Genomic DNA, 20,751 nt, shown 5'->3' on the forward strand with positions numbered 1-20,751 from the left:
AAGATAAATTGTTATTTGCGATATAACACTGAAACAATGTTACGATAAAACTCTGTGACTCAGGGCTTCCCTGGTGGCGCAGTGGTTGAGAGTCCGCCTGCCGATGCAGGGGACACAGGTTCGTGCCCTGGTCCGGGAGGATCCCACATGCCGCGGAGCGGGTGAGCCCGTGAGCCATGGCCATTGAGCCTTAGCATCCGGAGCCTGTGCTCTGCAACGGGAGAGGCCACAACAGTGAGAGGCCCACGTACTGCAAAAAACAAAAAAAACACACAAAAAAACAACTCAGTGACTCATAAAAACAGAGTAGAACAATAGTTACCAGGGATGGGGGAATTGGGGATATGTTATTTAGGGGTACAAACTTGCCACTTTTTATAGATAAATAAGTCCTGGAGATCTAATGCACAGCATAATGGTTATAGACAACAATGCTGTGTTATAAACTTCAAAGTTGCTAAGAGACTAAATCTTAATGATTCCTACCATAAAAAAAGAAATGATAATTATCTGATGTGATGAAGGTGTTAGTTTATGCTACTGTGGTAATCATATTGCAATGTATAAATTATCAAATCGATACATACCTTAAACTTGTACAGTGTTATGTATCAATTATATCTCAATAAAAATAAAATAATGCCAAAAAAAACCCCAACTCTGAGACCTCTTTCCATATTATCATTCTTATAGTAAAATACATCAGAAAAGGGACTTCCCTGGTGGCACAGTGGTGGGAATCCGCCTGCCAATGTAGGGGACACGGGTTCGAGCCCTGGTCCAGGAGGATCCCACATGCCACAGAGCAGCTGGGCCCATGTGCCACAACTGCTGAGCCTGTGCTCTGGAGCCCGCAAGCCACAACTGCTGAGCCCATGTGCCGCGCTGCTGAGGCCCGCGTGCCTAGAGCCCACAGTGAGGGGCCCGCGCACCACAACAAGGAGTAGCCCCTGCTCACCGCAACTAGAGAAAGCCCGCACGCAGCAGCGAAGACCCAATGCAGCCAAAAAAAAAAAAAAAATCAGAAAATAATGTTGGTAAATTTCGTAAAATGCATAGAAAAATGGTTCACTAGTTAATTAAGTTCCTTGTTATATTTAAATATTATGCATATGATATTAGAAGTTCTTCCAGCATTAGCTTTTTGGCTTTTCTTTAAGATTAGCCCATTTAATATTAAACATGAAACTTTCTTTGTTTTTTTGTTTTCATTTCAAAAGACTGGCTACAGACTTCTAGATTATCAGAATATCTAGAAATTTTGAACTAACCATGTTTTGTAATACCTAGGAATTTTGTGGCATTTTGACATATACTATTTAGTAAATGAAACCGGGACAGTAAACACTGGATAACCGAAGATGTTATATGTGTTAAATAACATTTTACCTTAATGGTAAAAATTAGGGTGGAAAACTGATGGTTTTAAGGGATGGCAGACCCTAATAGCTCAAGATTTCTCCTCTCAGCCCTGACAACATATTGTAGTATATTTTTCCCTACATCGAGTGTCACCAAAACCAGTTAGGGTTATTTTATTCTGAGAATAGCCTTGTGAGGGGTTTCCTTTTTTCCACATCTCCATCTACTGGTTTAAGAAGTGTGAGCTGCTGATGGGGGCAGGGTAATAACTGAGAGGTAGCTAGTTAACAGATTATTTTATACAAATAAATTTTACTAAAGTTGTGAGCTGAAAGGTTAATGGCTCATGACCTTTATATGTAAATATTTAGGCAAGACTGGGATTTTTAAATAGATTTTAATAGAGATGATGTAAAAATGAAAGGAGGGAAAAAGATATTTCAAAGTGTACCATAAGCAGCTCTTAAAGAGAAGTGGTGTTTTGGAGGTGTGAAGAGATAAATGTTAAAACCTCTGTAATAATTGCTGCCTAGGTTGCTGACATTATTACTTCATTTCAAGATTATTTCCTTTAGGGACTCATAGTGACTAGCTATTAATACTTGACCCAGACTTGAGATTGTAATTTTGATTAAATAACTTTACTTTGAAATTCAGTAAAACATTTCAGTAAGCCGTTTGAAATAGATATGCCTTTTTATATTGTACTCTCTGCCATTAAAGGTCATAGTTCTTCTCATAAGAAGCCTTTTAGGGAATCTGACATAGCAGAATGTAGAACTGAAAAATGGACTTGTGCTACAAAGGGCACAGTCTGCGAGTTAAAATGAACTGTTTGTGCTAACAGTAAACCTGTATCATTAAATAAAACAAAAGATTCTTGTAATTATAGGTATTAAAATTGCTATTACATGCATGTAGAAACCAAGAAACAAATAAAAATACTAACAATTTGTCTTTTAAGCAGCTGAAAGCTATTGTATATCACAAGGCCGTCAAAAGATTTCTCTCATGATTCTGTAGCTGCTCTTGGTGGTAGAGTTTCCTTTAAGTATTTTATTTTAAAATGTAAATAGTATTTCATGTATGGAAAAGAAGCCTGCTGTTTTTCTTTACAAAAAAATTTTAATCTGAAATAATGGTGAGGAAGCAAATTAGCAGTATTTCGTATTAACTATATTAATGGATTATTTTAAAACAAAGATGCAAAGAAGAATGTTCGCTGATGCACTTAATGAAAGTGATCATTTGAATTGCAAACTTTTCCAGAGGACTGTATGGCTTTGGAGGTGTTATTTTGAGTAATACAACTGCATTTTTAACATTTAGGTTCAGATACTTATTTGTGAGATTTGTCTTTGGTTATAAATTTGAATATTTGCACCTGTTAACAATCATTTATAGGTTTATGAACCACGTGAAACATCATTTGGAACTTGAGAAGCAGAACAATGAGAGCTTGGAAGCCTACCCCACCTGCCAGCACTGCTACCGTCCGTATCCCACACCATTCCAGCTGCAGTGTCACGTTGAGAAGACACACACTTTATATGAGTTTTCTAGTAAGTCACAATTTTATTAAAATCCTGAACATTAATGATTTTGATTATCTACCCTATGAGGAATCCTTAAGAATTCTGATGGAAAAATAAGAATTAAGAAATAGATTTTGTAATTTGGGGTCAAAGTTGAAAGCATATTTTAACTTGTATAAAACTTTTCAATAAAATTACTTACTAAAATTGAAGTCCCTCTTGTAAATTGAAACTTTGTTGGCATAACTTATGCATTGTATGTAGGAAGTAAATTATAAAACTCAGATTCCCTGGTTTGCAAGTATAAAATTAATGGTCTTCATTTACACTCTAATAAGAAAAGTAACTGCAGTGATAGTTAAAATCACAGAGTCTGGAGTTAGCTTGGATTCAAATCCCAGCTCTGCCTCTTAATACAGCTGTGAGATGTCAGTCAAGTTAATTAATCTTTCTGTGCCTCAGGTTCCTCATCTGAAAAATGGGGATAAAAATTAACAGTACAGCTCTCAGTGATGGTATGAGAATGAAACAAGCTAATACTAAGTAAAGTCCTTAGAACAGCGTTACAAAGTTAACCACAGTAGAATTGTTGGAACCACCATCACCACTATTATTATTATTATTATTATTACTTGTTGTTGCTGTTGTTATGGATGTGCAAACTGAATCTTTGATTTATATCCTTAAAATGATGAAATGTTTTTTTTTTCCATTTCAGCTGTTTGTAAAATCTGTGAATTATCATTTGAAACAGAACATTTTCTTCTACAACATATGAAAGCCACTCATAAACCCGGTGAAATGCCATATGTTTGCCAGGTACACACACATTTTATTGTGTATTTAGGTGTTTAATTTTCACATGCTGTGAAATAGTATTGTTCTTTTGATTTTTTTAAAATAAAAATGAAGACCCTCTTCAATAGTTGAAACTCTTGGTTTAACTCATGTATGTGTGGGTGGTGGGTTGGATTTGACCTGTGGGCCATAGTTTGCTGACCCCTCTACTAGACAAACAAAAAGCCCTGCTGCAGAAAGACAAACATACTGACTTTCTTACACTGTAGGAAAGAATATAGATGTGTTAGAGAAATAGGAAATACTGTTAGTTATGGGGAACTCAACTAAAGGCTTTGGGGCCAGTATTTTTCCAGAATTTCAAGTGTTTCCCAGTAAGACAGCAAGATAAAGATAAATTGCTTCTGTTATAGCCTGGATGCTATTTAAAATCCAAAGAAGAGAATCCTCATTTGATGTAACAGGAAAAACTTTATAGGTCAAGAGGTGTCAGACTTTGAAAATTCAAGTCAGGATGGGGATGCGGGATAGTAGATCTGAAAAGAAGGGAATCTACTGATGTTTAGGAATATATCCCTAAACTTTGAAAGACAACTTTTCTGCTTCAGAAATTATCTGTATTACTTGCAGTATCAGGATCCTTGGTTGTATAGGCAGCAGAGCTGAATTAGTGGTACATCATGTTACTCTATAAACAAATGACTTATTGTTGCTACTTTGATATAATTGCATATTGGTTATAAATTTTCAAGTTAAATTAAATCTTCTTTATATTTCTAGGTTTGCCAGTTTAGATCATCAACATTTTCTGATGTAGAAACTCATTTTAGAGCATCCCATGAAAATACTAAGAACTTGCTGTGTCCATTTTGCCTCAAAGTTAGTAAAACGGCAGCCCCCTACATGAATCATTACATGAAGCATCAGGTGAGATTTAGCAATTCGTATTTGTTCATTTTGTCTTAGTGAAAAGGTTATATATATAAACTTAGAACATTGGTTAGATTTGTTCTAGAAGGAAAGCAAAGTTGTTCCAAATGACACCATTAATTTATAATTTATGCTGAAATACTTGTGAAACTTCCACTTCTTTTCCTTGTCTGCTTCCTGGTGATGATGAGGCTCATGAATAGTAAAAATTCTGAAAGGTAGGTACCAATAGGAGCCTAGTGTGGAGGGGAAGAGGAAAGATGAGTGGAATATTTACATTGGACATTTCAAGGGTTTAAGAGTGGTGAGAATGGGAATGATTTTAAAGAGCAGGGAAAATGATAAGTTTGAACTAAGGAAGATAAGATTGAGGATTCACAATCTTCTGTTTTCCTCTTTCTCTTCAAACTTTATCTCCACTTTCTAGTCCACCTTTTTTTTTTTTTTTTTTTTTTTTTTGCCCCACCGCTTGTGAATCCCAGTTCCCTGACCAGGGATCAAACCAGGGGCCCCTGCAGTGGAAGTGCAGAGTCCTAACCACTGGCCCTCCAGGGAATTCCCTAGCCCACTTTTTTTTTTTTTTTTTTTGCGGTACGCGGGCCTCTCACTGTTGTGGCCTCTCCCGTTGCGGAGCACAGGCTCCGGACGCGCAGGCTCAACGGCCATGGCTCATGGGCCTAGCCGCTCCGCGGCATATGGGATCCTCCCAGACCGGGGCACGAACCCGTATCCCCTGCATCAGCAGGCGGACTCTCAACCACTGCGCCACCAGGGAGGCCCCCTAGCCCACTTTTTATTATGAGAAGACATGTGGTTGTCATCAGTGATCCAGGATGGTCTCTTGTAGCAGCCAATGACAAAGGAAACAGCAATGACACATTTCTAGATAACGTGAACTATGCCAGAGAACAGTGTTTAGGTTATAACTTGTTTCTTAGATGACTTTTACCAGTTCTGCTTTTGTAATTTCTGGAATATCAGTACTAGTGCTTGCACCTTCCCCTTGAATTTTCATTTTATGCTTGCTGGTTCTTTCCCTGACACAATTAGATCATCCTTTCTTTGGGCTGAAAACTTGATAAAACAGTGAGCCTATTCTTGAGTGCTTGAAAGAGCAGTCATACATTTGCCAAAATCAGAAGTCAATGAATTTACTGAATCTGATTATGTAATCAGGTTTTGCCTCCTCACTGATCAGCTTATTATATTTCCTTATTATTGAATGCGTTATCATGGCCATTTTATTCAGCACTTGTGCTAACATTGCTTTCAGTTCCAGTCATTAGATAATCATGAAATCAACTTATAGTTGTTAATTGGAAAAAATCATAAATATAGAATATCCAAATGCATTCAAGATCACCTGTGTTATGGCAACATGCTTATTTTTTTATCCTGGTATGTCACCTCACTGTTAAACTCTGGCAAAATCTTTCTATTCTAGAGTTTCCCCCATGTTCCATCAGATGTCAAACAGATGTTCTACTCTAAAATTGTTCCTGGAAAAAGAAATTCAGTAAATGGCTGCCCTTACAAAATGAATAGTTTTTTGTTTATTTTTAATAGGATTTTTCAGAGCTTTTAACATGCTAAAAAATGCTTAAAAGATCATAAATCTCCAAGCAAGTGATATTGTATATGTTGTTCCCAAAATTTATTTGACCATTGAATCCTTTATTTGTACAATACATATTAACATTTCTTGAGGAATATAGTTTTTGAAACACTGATCTTGGTGCTCTCTATTTCATCTTTTGACCTTTGATTTTGAAAGAAAGAACGAGATATAAAGCAGTAGCTCTATTTTATTATGAAGCTTTTAATGTAATTCTTTCTCTTGTGCTTTACTAAGCTCCAGAGTGAGGTATAGATGTGGAGGGAGTAATAGATGCTTAGAAAGGTAAGAAAGAGACAGATGGGCTTGCTATGTGGACTGTGTCTCCTAAATGGTTTAACCTGATCTGTAGTCACTCTTCATACCGTGAGCTGTATGTCTTAACTTGCCACATATATAGGAAAGCGTTAACCCAGCAGGTCTGAGTTGCTCAAATATGCACATTTTCAGAAGAGTCCACTTGCATAACTAGCCCTTGGCTAATTCTGGAAACTGAGCCTTTGTTATTAATTGATGAGTGTTTTACACGCCTGGAACCTTGAGCCATGTTGTACCAGCTTTTCTAGATCTTGTGCAAAAATAGGATTATGGTGAATGCCTGCTTTTCTTCTGGAGTCTGAAGATTTGGTGACTGAACCCCATGAAAAACCTGGGCTCTTAGACTCAAATAGAGCTTCCCTGGAAAACAAAATAAAACAACACAAAACAAAACAAAACCAAAAAAACTTCATACCTGTTGCTGCAGTTAGTTGCTGAGGGATTGATGAGCATGTCCTATGCACCTCCACTGGGAGAGGGCACTTGGAAACTGGTGCCAGTATCCTCCAGACTTCACCCAATGCACTTTTTTCCTTTATTAATCCTGTTCTGTATCCTGTCACTGTAATAAATCATAGCTGTGAGTGTAACAGCTTTTAAGCCCTATAAGTCCTTCTATTGAATCATCAAACTGGAGAGTAGTCTTGGGACTACTGACACACCATGGGTGCCCAATTTTTTTTGTAAGTTTGGAGTACTTAAGAGGTAGGCAGTCAGCAATCAATAGAGGAAAGACTCTCAGTTTGTATGTAATTGTTCACAAAAGACTCAAAAAACATAGCTGAGCAAGATTATAAGCTTGTAATTGAGATGATATTAGGGCAATTTTAGACCATAAGAATTGTTGAGTCTGTGGCTCATTTTATTCTTTTTAAAAAAGACTTTGGTTGTAACCTTTTCCTTACAAGAATAGATTATTATGTATTGAGTGATTTCAGAGCTAACAGTATAGTTTGTACAACTTTTAAGAAAGGATGAAGGATTTCAGATGTGTTAAATATCCTCATTAGATCTTTATAGTAATAACAAGCAGTTAACATATACTAATCACTTGCTGTACGACAGCCACCAGTGCTTTTACTTGCATTATCTTGTCTGATCCTTACAACCACTCTGCAAAGCAGGTATGCGATCATTTCCATTTCATAGATAAGGAAACAAACTTTATAGAAAGTAAGTTACCTTGCCCAGTGTCACATTCTCTAATAGCTGGCAGAGCCAAAAATTGACCTAGGGCCCCAAGCTTTTACCACAGAGTCATTCTTCACTGACATTAGGTCTAAAGGCAGATATTACAGAGAGTCAGAATTAGCCTTGAAATCCCTCAAATCACCCAAAAGATATAGTATCCTTGTCAAAAAGTTCAACACAATTTTTTTCTCTATCCTTGGAATAGGTCACCATTTTTTTGGTTGAACATCATGTTATTTAAAAAACGTACTGTATTATTCTCAGCACATCACAGGTATACATGCATAAGAGAGAGATGAAAGACTTGAGTCCATCTAAGGGAATAGTAGGTTAATGTCCCCATCTCAGGGCTCTGGGCAAATGCTCATTGAATGGAATGGCAGACATTTTGAACTAGTTTAATTGTGCTTGCTTCTCATGTGCACTCTCTGTCAGTCTCTTGCTGCCTGCCTTACTGGTTATTAAACAGATATTTATTTACTGTTTAATATATGCCAGGGGCTGTTTTACAGAAGTGAGCAAAACAAAGTTTGTGCCCTCTGGAATTTGCATTATGGTGGCAGGGGGGAGAGAGAATGAGAATATGTATTATGTCTGAATGTATCTGTATGGCAGCTGGGAATAAGTACCATAGGGAGGAAATACATGAGGATAGGGGACGCCAGGGCTTAGGAGGTGAAAGAGTAGCTTCTGTTTTTTTTATGCGGGGTGGTCAAATAAGTCTCTCCAGAGGAAATAAGGGATTAAGCCATGTGGCTATCTGGGAGCGAATGTTCCAGGCAGAGGGAACAGTAAGTAGGCAGGGTGAGCATATATCTAGATGTTCAAGAAGCAACAAGGAGGCCAGTGTGGCTGGAGCATGGTAAACAAGTGGGAGGAAGAGTAGTAGGAAATGAGGTTGTAGCAATAGAATGCGGGGAAGATAGTATATGGCCTTCTAAGCCAGAGTCAGGATTTTGGAGTGTTACGGGAAGCCATTGGAGTGTTTAGGCATGTGAGAGATTATTCTGGCTGCTATGGAGAGAATAGACTGTTAGGAGGAAAGGGTGGAAACAAGAAGGTAGGAGGCTATTGTGAGAGTGCGGGTGAGTGTCTTGGACTCATCTGGTGGCAGTGGTCGGAGGTGATGACAAGTGGAAAGATTATGCTTTTGAAGGTAGAGCTGAAAGGTTTTATCAGTGGGGTGTGAGAGAAAGAGTTAAGAGTGACCAAGTTCTTTCGTCCTGAGCAGCTGTAAGAATGATGTTCCCATATATTGAGATATTGGGAAGACTAGGGGAGGAACAGATTTTTTTAAGGGTGGATGGGGGAAAATCTAGAGTTTAATTTTGTCCATGTTGATTTGAAGTGCGTGTTAGATATCAAGTAGTGATGTTGAGTAGGCAGTTGGATGAATACTATTTAAAGTCATGGAACTGGATGAGATATAGGTACAGGTAGAGAAGAGATTTCTGGGACCTATATCTGGGGAACTTTCTGTCGTGTTACCTTGCTATCAACTTCTTGACTGAGTTTTTTTTTCCCCCTCTTCCCCTCTCTTGAGTACATATAGGTGAATCTGTTTATGTTGGCTGTACCTATGATATGATCCAATTAACCATACTTCTTAAGATGAAACTAAAATAGTAATACAAGTACATTATATTTACCTATTGCTTTGAACTTTGTAAGGAATTTTTATTTATCAAATGCCTGCTGTGCACCAGTAATGGCTAGGTACTTTAATGTATGTTACCTCATTTGATTTTTCCTAAATGTTTATTTGTGTTTTAAATGCAAATAGTGATGAACCTGTGGAGATACAGCTTTAGAGAAAACATTTTTATATTTGTACGTTGTTCCAAATTTACAGATGAATGTACAATACATGTTTTAATTGATGACAGCATATACAAAAAAACTGCAGTTGCTAATATGTAGTAGAAAGAACACTAACTAGCTATGAGCAAGTGCCTTACATCTCTCTTCGGTCCTGTTTCCTATTGGTAAAATAATAATATGACCAGGTTTCAGAAGGAACATAGTCAAGGGGTTCTCAAATAGTAAATTCAGATCAGTTGTTCTGATTTATGCTTCTGTAACCATGCCATCCAATATCAGTCACTAGCCAAATGCGTCTATTTAAATTTAAATTAATTTAAAATTAAAATTAAATGAAAATTTGAAATCGATTTCTATGTTGCACTTGCCACATTTCAAGCACTCAATAACCACATGTGGCAGTGGATACCACATCAGACAGTGCATTATAGCACATTATCATCACTGTTTAAAGTTCTGTTGGACAAACACTGACATATACAACCATTTCTATAACATAACTTTCTTGGGACTGTCTGGTTAAATTTGTTTGGTTTTAGAAAGTTCAATTTATGTTACCAACTAGTGAAACAAATGGAAATAACAAAAATTATTTGATCTTTCCAAGAATAAGAGTATAATATAGCTCATTTTCATGGTATCGTATGTTTGAATAGTTTATACTTCAAATTAATAATTAAATAAACTCACACTACAAGTAGTATAGGACTTGTCCCATTGTAATCTAATTGATATAATTATCATATTGATTGCCTGTATGATAAATACTTTTGAAACTCAAATACTAATGCAAGAAATACTTGTAAAAAATGAAATATTTTGGAATTATTTATGATAGGATGTGGTAAAATTCTGGTTTTAAAATTCTTTAGCTATTAGAATTAAGAGCAATTTCAGGTCTCGAGATTTGTGGTGGTAGAAATTATTTTCTAATATTATTTCTAATATTTATTGTAAACAGAATAAAGGAGTTCATCGTTGTACAAAATGCAGACTACAATTTTTGACCTACAAAGAGAAACTGGATCACAGGACCCAGCATCGGACATTTATAAAGCCTAAGGAGCTACAAGGATTGCCTCCTGGTACACAAGTGAGTTTTAAATATGTTGTGTTTTAACATTGTATGATAATAGAAATAAATCCCTGCCTGTTTTTATTTATTCAATATAATATTAAAAATTGACTTCTGGTTGTCATTAAAATTTTAATTGTAGGTTTTATCATTCTTATGCTTGGAAAGAAAATTTTTTATCCATTTTTTAAAAAAATTTATTTATTTATTTATTTATTTGGCTGTGTTGGGTCTTCATTTCTGTGCGAGGGCTTTCTCTAGTTGCAGCGAGCGGGGGCCACTCTACATCGCGGTGCACGGCCTCTCACTGTCGCGGCCTCTCTTGTTGCGGAGCACAGGCTCTGGACACGCAGGCTCAGCGGCCGTGGCTCATGGGCCCAGTTGCTCCGCGGCATGTGGGATCTTCCCGGACCAGGGCTCAAACCCGTGTCCCCTGCATTGGCAGGCAGATAGATTCTCAACCACTGCACCACCAGGGAAGCCCTATCCATTGTTTTTTGAGGTGATTGAAATGTGCTATATTGGAGCATATTCCTTTGCAGTGAGTGCAACTATATTAACTGTAGACTGAATCATTGCATTGTTTCAATATTCTATAGTCTGGGGACTTCTCTGGTGGCACAGTGGTTAAGAATCCGCCTGCCAATGCAGCGGACACGGGTTCAAGCCCTGGTCCAGGAAGATCCCACATGCCGCGGAGCAGCTAAGCCTATGCGCCACAGCTACTGACCCCACGCTCTAGAGCCCACGAGCCACAATTACTGAAGCCCACACACCTAAGAGCCCGTGCTCCACAACAAGAGAAGCCACCGCAATGAGAAGCCCACGCACCGCAATGAAGAGTAGCCCCCACTCGCCACAACTAGAGAAAGCCCGCACAGCAGCAAAGACCCAACGCAGCACCAAAAAATTAATTAATTAATTAATTAATTTTAAAAAGTACTTAACTTAAAAAAATATTCTATAGTCTGTTTTTGAGCTTTTTCAGTTGGCAGTGTACATGTCTGCTTCAGCTGGTGAGGAATCATGTTTATCTTTGTGTCTCCAACATCTGTCATAATGCCTTGAATGCCGTAGTTTGTTGAAGTTGGTATTACTGAGTCACCTCTTCGAGAAGCAAATTCTCTTAATGAGCATTGCACTGTTAAGTGAGCAAACACACATCTGACTACAAATTTCATTTTCCCTCTGCCTTACGTACATCTGTCTTCTTTGACTTCTTTTATGTAAAGTCAGCTTTTGACTATTTGCTCCAGTAGAGGGATGCACAATCCAAAGTGAAATAATTCCCAAACATTTAGTACTTATGTTTGAGTACTAAACTTTGATGTGATTATGTCTGCTATTTGAGTTCATTAAAATAATATAAAAAATGCTCTGAAGCTCTAGAGGGAGAGAAGCTATCCAGTATCCTTCCCTGTAGTCCATTCATTCCATGCTGGAACAAGACATGCAGAATACTAACATAAGCAGTGCAATCCTCTCTTGTATCTTCCCTTATTAATAATAACAGTAATAATTAGTATACTATAATATAATTATGATATTATTAATAAATGATACTAAATGTCTTGTTAGCACTTCAGAATTAAGCTTTCCATGTGCTTTTTCTTACATTCTATTATTTAATCCCTGTAGCAAACCAGTGAGGTAGAGAAGGCAGGTATTATTCCCATATTACAGATGAGGCTTAGAGAGGATAAGTTACTTACTCGAGGTCACATGGCTAGGAAGAGGTAGTACTGAAATTTAACCTCAGGTCTTTTGACTCCTAGTTCAGTGCTTTTTGTATGATACCAACTATATAGGTGACTGTTTTTCATTATCAACCAATGGGTATAATCAAACATTTCTTTTTCTGCATATTAAATGAGAAATTTTATATTAGTTCCCTCGAAGAAAATTCTGAATATTATTAAATTCTCCATGCTGTATGATGAATTGATGTAACCTCCACAGTAACCTTTGCCCAAAGAACCCCCAGAGAGAGAAGGTCACATATACTGGAGGTCTGGGTTTTTTGGGGGGGTGCATTATTGTTTTTAATTGAGGTATAGTTAATGTACAATATTATATAAATTTCAGGTGTTAACAGTGATTCTGGAGATCTGTCTTATAGTTACCAAAGATTAATGCATGCCTTTCCAGAGTTATTTCAGAATTTGAGATTTAAATTTTGACCTCTATATTTGCCAAAGCTATTTAGTTATATCAGAGCATAAAATAGCCATGGAATGTGCTCTTCTGACCCATTACTATCTGTGTTAACATATAAATGCTGTCAGTACAAAACTAGTATTACAATAGTAAATAAATACTGAGGTAAATTTCATTTAATTGGTATGACCATTTAGAATAAGTGCGAGACTTACCTGATTGTAGTTTATACACTGATGTTTAACTTTTTGTATTGCAGTGATTTTTTTTGGTAACAGCTTTATTGACATGTAATTCATATACCATATGATTCACCCATTTAAAGTATACAATTCAGTGGTTTTTAGCATATTCACAGAGTTGTGAAAACATCACTACAATCTATTTTAGAACATTTTATCACCCCCTAAAGAGACCCCATATCCTTTAGTAGTCACTCCCAATTTCCTCTCCACCAGCAACAGGCAAACTTTAATCTGTTTTCCATCCCTGTGGGTTTTCCTATTCTGGACATTTCATACAAATGGAATCATACAATATGTGGTCTTTTATGACTGGTTTCTTTCACTTAGCATAATGTTTCTGAGGTTCATCCATATTGTAGCTTGTATCAGTACTTTGTTCCTTTTTAAGGCTGTATTAGTACTTGTGTATCAGTACTTTATTCTTTTTATGGCTGAATATTGTTCCATTGTATGGATATACCATATTTTATTTATTCACTCATAAGTTGATGAGCATTTGGGTTGTTTCCACTTTTTGGCTGTAATGAATAATGCTGTCATGAAAATTCATATACAAGTTTTGTGTGTACATTTCTCTTGAGTGGAATTGCTAGGAGTGGAACACCTAGGATTATATTATAACTCTTATGTTTAACATTTTGAAGAACTGCCAAACTGTTTTCCAAAGCTACTGCACCACTGTACATTCCCACCAGCAATATATGAGGGCTGCAGTTTCTCCACATCCTGTCAACACGTGCTGCTACCTGTCTTTTTCATTATAGTCATTTAGTTGGTCTGAGGTGATACATTACTGGAGTTTTGATTTGCATTTCCTTAATGACTAATGATGTTGAGCATCTTTTCATGGGCTTATTTCATGTGTATATCTTCTTTGAAGAAATGTCTATTCAGATCATTTGCCCATTTGTTAATTGGGTTATTTGTCTTTTAATTGAGTTGTAAGAGTTCTTTATATATTCTGTATACAAGTCCCTTATTAGAGATATGATTTGCAGATATTTTCTCTCATTCTGTGGTTATCTTTTTTTTTTTTTTTTTTTTTGCTGTACGCGGGCCTCTCACTGCCGTGGCCTCTCCCGTTGCGGAGCACAGGCTCCGGACACACAGGCTCCGCGGCCATGGCTCGCGGGCCCAGCCGCTCCGCGGCATGTGGGATCTTCCGGGATCGGGGCACGAACCCGTGTCCCCTGCATCGGCAGGCGGACTCTCAACCACTGCGCCACCAGGGAAGCCCTGTGGTTATCTTTTAACTTTCTTAATAGTGTCCTTCGAAGCACAAAAGTTTTAATTTTTACCAAGTCCATTTATTCTTTCTTTGGTTGCTTGTGCTTTCAGTATCATATTTAAGAAATCATTGCCTAACCCAAGGTCATGAGGATTTACTCCTATGTTTTCTTCTAAGAGTTTTATAGTTTTAGCTCTTACAGTCTGGTCTTTGATACATTTTGAGTTAATTTTTGTATTTAGTATGAGGTAGGGGTCCAAATTCATTCTTTTGCATGTAGATATCCAGTTGTCCCAGCACCATTTGTTGACAATACTATTGTTTCCCTCACTGAATTATTTTGGCATCCTTGTCAAAAACCAATTATGGCCTGCATAATGTTTGATCTTTTTAATATTAATGTGATGCTTAATTTTCTAAAAATATATATTGCCTTCATTTTTATAGGTTACTATTCGAGCTTCAGCTGGACCTCTTGGTTCAAGTCTATCAACTACATCTTCCAAGTATACTCCAAGCACCACTTCTTGTCAGGTCTCACCTTCAATGTCTACAAGTAAAACTGCTAAAAATCCTAGAAAAGCTCATGAAAGTAGATATAATACAAGAAGCACTCGTGCACCTACATCCACTGCAAGTAAGCAAGGTGGAGGTGTATTTGAATATAAAGCAAAAACCTATTGCAAGCAAAAGAAAGAGCGCAAAAGGAAGAATAAAATCGGCATAGCTTTGAAGAACTTAAGGTAATATCTTCTATTCCTCATATACAATCCTAATCTAATATTAAATATTAAAGGTTATTTAAATATAGCTTAGCATATCACTAGATATGCACATTTACATGATAATCACTTATCTGGCATGAAGGCCAAGAAGATAATAAAAAGGTACTTTTTACAACTGCTGAACAGAACTTGAATTACTGAGTTTATTGTATAATTGTCATCCTTTACACTAATCTTATATTTTATTCTTATATCTTGTGATAGTTGAATTGTTAACGTGATCCTTTTTATTCCAAGGAAACATTAACTGGTATTAGACTTTTTTTACTTATTCTAGCTTGTTGTTTCCAAGCAAATTTTCAAATTATAAGTTTCTATTTAAAGATTTAATTTAAACACCTTGGCTTCAATTAATAAAACATTAATAAGCCTCTACCTTATTTTTTTTGTTTTACAATATATTTTTTTCTGTCTCCATAAGGTGTCGTTGGGGAGTTCCCAAGTGCATTGAGTGTTGTTCCAAAATAAAAGATTTTGCAAGCCACTTTCCAATATATATCCACTGTAATTTTTGCAGATACAAAACAAACTGTAACAAAGCCTTTATAAATCACATGGTGAGGTGAGTTAAACATGTACACTGCCAGTCAAAACTTCCATTCAAGATATTTGGTTTTTGAAAACAAAGCCAGTTTGTCACATCAAGGATCTAAAAAGATCTAGCAACAGGGAACTTCTAGGATATTACCCAATACTGTTTTCCAGCGTAATAACTCATGAAATTAGTGGAACAAAAATTTTAAGAACAGTTAGACTAATGAAATTAGAATAAGTTTGTTAAGGAAATTATTTTTCAAAGCCTTTCAAAAAGTGGTCCATAAAATTTTAAATGTTTCCAAAATATTTATCAAATAAATATATGTAACCACGTGAGTGTTACCCACTTCAAAGCAGTCAACTTTTAGAGACTTCAGCTTTGTCAAAGACGCTAGGAACATCATCGGTGCTCACATGCTCACTCTCTCGCACTCTCTCTCTCTTATCCATCTGTCTGTCCATTTGTCTTTCAAGCCATCTATCTTTGCATTCATTTGATGAATGTGAAATGAGAGAGTACAGGGATATTCCGGTCATGACGCTACTGTTGGAATTTCTTTTCATATATCAATTCTATTTACATTATTTGAGCACCTACCATGTACTCTGTTGCTGGAGAAAGACTTCAGAGCCCACATTACTTTCATTTGAACCTCATTGGTACTTTATGCCTTTGGGATAGATTTTTTTTTTTTTTTTTTTTTTTTTTTTTTTTTTTTTTTTTTGCGGTACGTAGGCCTCTCACTGTTGTGGCCTCTCCCGTTGCAGAGCACAGGCTCTGGACATGCAGGCTCAGCGGCCATGGCTCACAGGCCCAGCTGCTCTGAGGCATGTGGGATCTTGCCGGACCAGGGCACGAACCCGTGACCCCTGCATCGGCAGGCGGACTCTCAACCACTGCGCCACCAGGGAAGCCCCGGGATAGATTTTTTTTAATAGACAAAAATTATTCAGATATAAATATACTAAGTTGATTATTCAGATTGAGGTAGTTCCATTTATTTTCAGTCAGAAATAAGGTATAACCAGTAAAAGTGGTTTTCTTGCAAATCATAACAAGACCTCTACATTACTTTATGGTCATAGTTAACTACCACTTTCAAGGATTTGCCCACATTTTTTAATGCCTTCAGAACTTAGCTCTCAGGTTTTTTTTCCCCTTGATGATCAGCCTGTCATCATGTTGCCTTGACTTCTTTAATGCCAGCACTTCACATCCACCTCTGAGGTGTTGTACCCCCTTCTTTACCACCATCCAATTTTACCTCATCATATACAATATTCATTCGTTTTGAAATCTCATTACCCCAGGACTTTCAGTCTTGACCCCTCTTTTCCAGTCCAGCATCACCAATCCAGTCGTATAGTCAACTTCATCCTCAAGTTCATCTGTTTTGAATGTTGCTCTGTTTTTTTGTTCTAGAATCCTTTACATCTTCAATCATGCTTAACCTTGCTATCCTTGACTCTCTTATCCTTTTTGATCTTTCTCTATGCTCAATTCTAGAACCCAAACTGTGCTTGATTCAGTCAGCTCTGGATTCCTGATCTTTAACTTTAATGTGGTCCTGTCTTTTTAAAAGTACCTCTTTGTTTTTATCTACAACATGTTTAAATCCTTTTCAGTACCTTCAAGATTTTATTCTAGTCTCTCAGTTGTTAACCTTGCCTACTAATTACTCAGAGGTCATCCTTTTCATTTTTCCCAAGGTTAACCTCTTTCTACCTCGTTTTTTTTCCTTCATCCAAACATTAATCTCAGAAAAAGATATGTCCTCTTTTTCAAAGTTAATCCTGCCCCTCATCTCCTCCATTTCCTCCATAATCTTATGCACCTACATTTCATCTTTTTCTCTCTACCACATTCCTTCTGCCTGCAAATATTTTCAGGTTTTTTTTTGGATGAGGGAGATTTGCCTTTACTTTGCATATTTTCTTATCTTCCTTTTACTGTCAACATTTGTAAAGAGTATTCTTTACTATCTTGTTTGTCATTTCTTTACCCTTTGTAATTTGAGTATCACCCCCATCTGTCAGTTCAAGCTGCCCCTTTGAAGGTTATCAGTCATGTCCTAATCACTCAGTGTACTCACTGCTTTTCATTCTTACTCCTCCATGACTGCTTTAGAGTATTTGATACTTTTGATCACTCACTTTTGAAACTCTTCTCAACTTCTCAAACTGTTACCACCATTTTTTTCTTGTTTGCTACTCCTCTATTTCATTACCTTTTCTTTCTTCAGCTCTTCTTGCCTCTTTACGTTTCTTTTCTTGGTACTTCAACCACTCTCAGAGTTTTATCTTTTACCTTTCAACTGTAAATCCTCCAATTTCAATGCTGAGTTTTCCTGAGATCCAACTCTTCATGTCTAACTATTTGATAGATATTTTCACCTTTAACTCACTGGCATTTATACAGGACACAAATAAGTCAAACATTTTTGTCTGTCTAGGATCCAAACTCTTATCACCCCAGTACCCTTTAAGCTCAGTCTGTCTCCACACATTATTTCCATAAATGTGGAGCATCACCTGGAAATAATACACTTTAAGTTTCTGAAGCCTATGGAGTTCTCTTGGATCTGCCACCATTCATCATGGCTTCCAGAAAGTCCATCTTCTGTAATTTACCACTCTGCCTCACAACTACTGCAGTGGTTCTGCACCCATACCTCAGTTGTTCCAAACCAGACCACAGCCAACCTTTCTCTCAGTATACTACTGGGGAGAATGCTGGTCTCTTATTCTGTGCCAAACACATGGCTGCCCCAGTGGGGCTTTAATTCTGCCCCTAATTTCCAAGAGATTAAATTGGAAATTATCTTTGGTGTTTCTTAAACCCATGGATCATTCTGTCCTCTCCTTTCCCATTTTCCATAGGCTCCTCAACTGTCCTGTAGGACTTCTGACCCCATTCTATCCCAAAATATTCCCAGTTGGCTCCAGGCTTCCTTCATAGCCCTTTTCTAATTTCCAGTTAGCCCCAACCCTGCACTGCATTGTCATCACGCACACTGATTGCTTACTCATCGTTAGCCTCATACAGAACTGAAATCTTCCACTTCTATTCTTCTAAGGGCCTTGAAGCTCTCTCTGTGTTTCCCCTACTTCATTGGTGCCTTGCTTCCCTGGTTGCCTCAAGTACCTCCCCATTAATTGGATACCCTCACTCCGACCCGTGTGGACTTTTGTCATAGGATAAAGCTCTGTACATACAGAAGCTTCATTTTTCTCAAGAGGTTGAGTATCTTTATTCTCAGCCCATACCAACTCTGTAATCATACAGAAGTCAAGCCTCCCAGATTAATTAATCTTCCCCAATGTATAGTTCGTCCCATATTCAATATCTAAAGTGACTTTTCCTTATTCTCTGGAATGCCCTTCTCCTCCCCTTTCATTTTACATTCTGTGAAGTATCTAATCACCACAGCCACTCATAGGAATCAGTTGTTTCTTTGAGTTCTGTACTACTCAGCTATTCTGCCTCATATTAAATGTGTCTGTCTTACCTACTTGAGAGAGCAGTTCTTTGTATTCACCATAGCACCTATTCTGAGGATTTTTTCTTGGGATTATAGGTAGCCATTCTTTTCCCATGTATACGTGGTATGCTGATGATAGTTACTGTGTGTCTTAGGGTAACCATTGACTTGATGTGTTGTCTGGTTTGGGTCTGTCAGTGCAAGCTAGGGCTAGTACTTTTCAAACTTTATCTTGCATAAGAATCATCTGAGGGCTTCCCTGGTGGCGCAGTGGTTGGGAGTCCACCTGCCGATGCAGGGGACGCGTGTTCGTGCCCCGGTCTGGAAGGATCCCACATGCGGAGCGGCTGGGCCCGTGGGCCATGGCTGCTGAGTCTGCACGTCTGGAGCCTGTGCTCCGCAGCGGGAGAGGCCACAGTGGTGAGAGGCCCGTGTACCGCAAAAAAAAAAAAAAAAAAAAAAAAAAGAATCATCTGAAAAACTTGTTGAAACTGATTTCTGGGCTCCACCACCAGAGATTAATTCAGTAAGTCTGGAGTGGGAGCTGAGACTTTGTATTCCTAATAAGCTCCCAGGTGATACGGATGCTGCTGGTCTGTGGACCACAGTTTGAGTAATACTGTGCTACACTAATCCCAGCTAATTCTGCGTGACTTTCTAATACAGGAAAGCTTTCCTTATCAGTTTAAAAGGGGGTATAAAAGCTATTAGCATTCGCTGCGACATTTGGTTAGCGGTTTTCTGTTCTGTGTGTAGAGAAAGTATTGTTTTAACTCATGAGCTCTGCTTTTAATTCGTGTTCTTTAAAAGTTCTCCTAGTAATTGCAAAAGATTCTTTAAATGTTTCATTTTTACTGATGGTAAGTAATGTCATTTAGCCCAAGAAACAGTTACTTTCAGGATCATTCAGATTGGTCCCCTGGGCTAAGTATATCAAGATTAGAAAGTAATAATTATTATTCATAACAATTTATATTATAGCAAAATACATTATTAGCCAATACCTTTTAAGTTGTTCTCAACTCTTAACAGTTGAAAAACTTAATTTGATGCTCTTTGTATTTTTAACTCTAAAGGTTTTTTTTTTATAATGGTGAGGTATGATCATTTAAGATTATTCTCCGGGAAATATGTTGTTCGAAAACACACAGGGAAAATGAAACGTAAGATAAAAATCTTGAATTAAACAGAGATGCTAGTAGAGTTTTATAATTTAAATCATGGTCTTTTATTCAAAACTAAGAAACTAATAAGCATAGGCTTGAAAACTGGTCATAAAATTAATTAATGACTTATTGTATAATAAAATCTCATTTGTCTTTTGTCTCTCCAGCTCTCATAGCAAGCAGCCAGCTAAACGGTTTTATCTTTTTAAGAAGCACTCTGGAACTCTCAGGTAAGTACTCGAACTTTTTTCATTCTCTCTACTGAAAAATTATAGTAGCTTTTTAACCTGATGCTGGAGTGCCTAGTTTGGAAAATGAAGTGATTGCTACTAGACATAATAGAGTTCTGTACTTTATATCCTTACCTCAAAGAGGGAATTGCCTATATTCTCCAGCTAAACTTGTTTCAGTGATGTCAGGCATTAAGGTGAAACTTGCATGAATTTGCTTTATAAAATTTAAAAAAATAAGGCTCTCCAGCAATATTTGAAAATTTAAAAGACTTT

At 37.2% G+C, this 20,751-nt stretch overlaps 1 protein-coding gene across 4 annotated transcripts in view; it reads left to right on the forward strand.

Moving 5' to 3' along the window:
• Nucleotides 1-20,751, forward strand: part of ZNF280C (zinc finger protein 280C) — a 60,515-nt gene that overhangs the window by 34,116 nt on the left and 5,648 nt on the right. For 3 of the 4 annotated variants that reach the window (XM_060086718.1, XM_060086720.1, XM_060086719.1), the window contains exons 11-17: nt 2,767-2,924; nt 3,616-3,716; nt 4,476-4,622; nt 10,532-10,663; nt 14,723-15,018; nt 15,482-15,622; nt 20,413-20,475. In XM_060086718.1, coding sequence (XP_059942701.1) covers nt 2,767-2,924; nt 3,616-3,716; nt 4,476-4,622; nt 10,532-10,663; nt 14,723-15,018; nt 15,482-15,622; nt 20,413-20,475 — 1,038 coding nt within the window. The remainder of the gene's footprint in view (nt 1-2,766; nt 2,925-3,615; nt 3,717-4,475; nt 4,623-10,531; nt 10,664-14,722; nt 15,019-15,481; nt 15,623-20,412; nt 20,476-20,751) is intronic. The other variant, XM_060086721.1, reaches the window with a different exon arrangement.

This window comes from Mesoplodon densirostris, chromosome X (genome assembly GCF_025265405.1).
Source record: "Mesoplodon densirostris isolate mMesDen1 chromosome X, mMesDen1 primary haplotype, whole genome shotgun sequence".
NCBI lineage: Eukaryota > Metazoa > Chordata > Mammalia > Artiodactyla > Ziphiidae > Mesoplodon > Mesoplodon densirostris.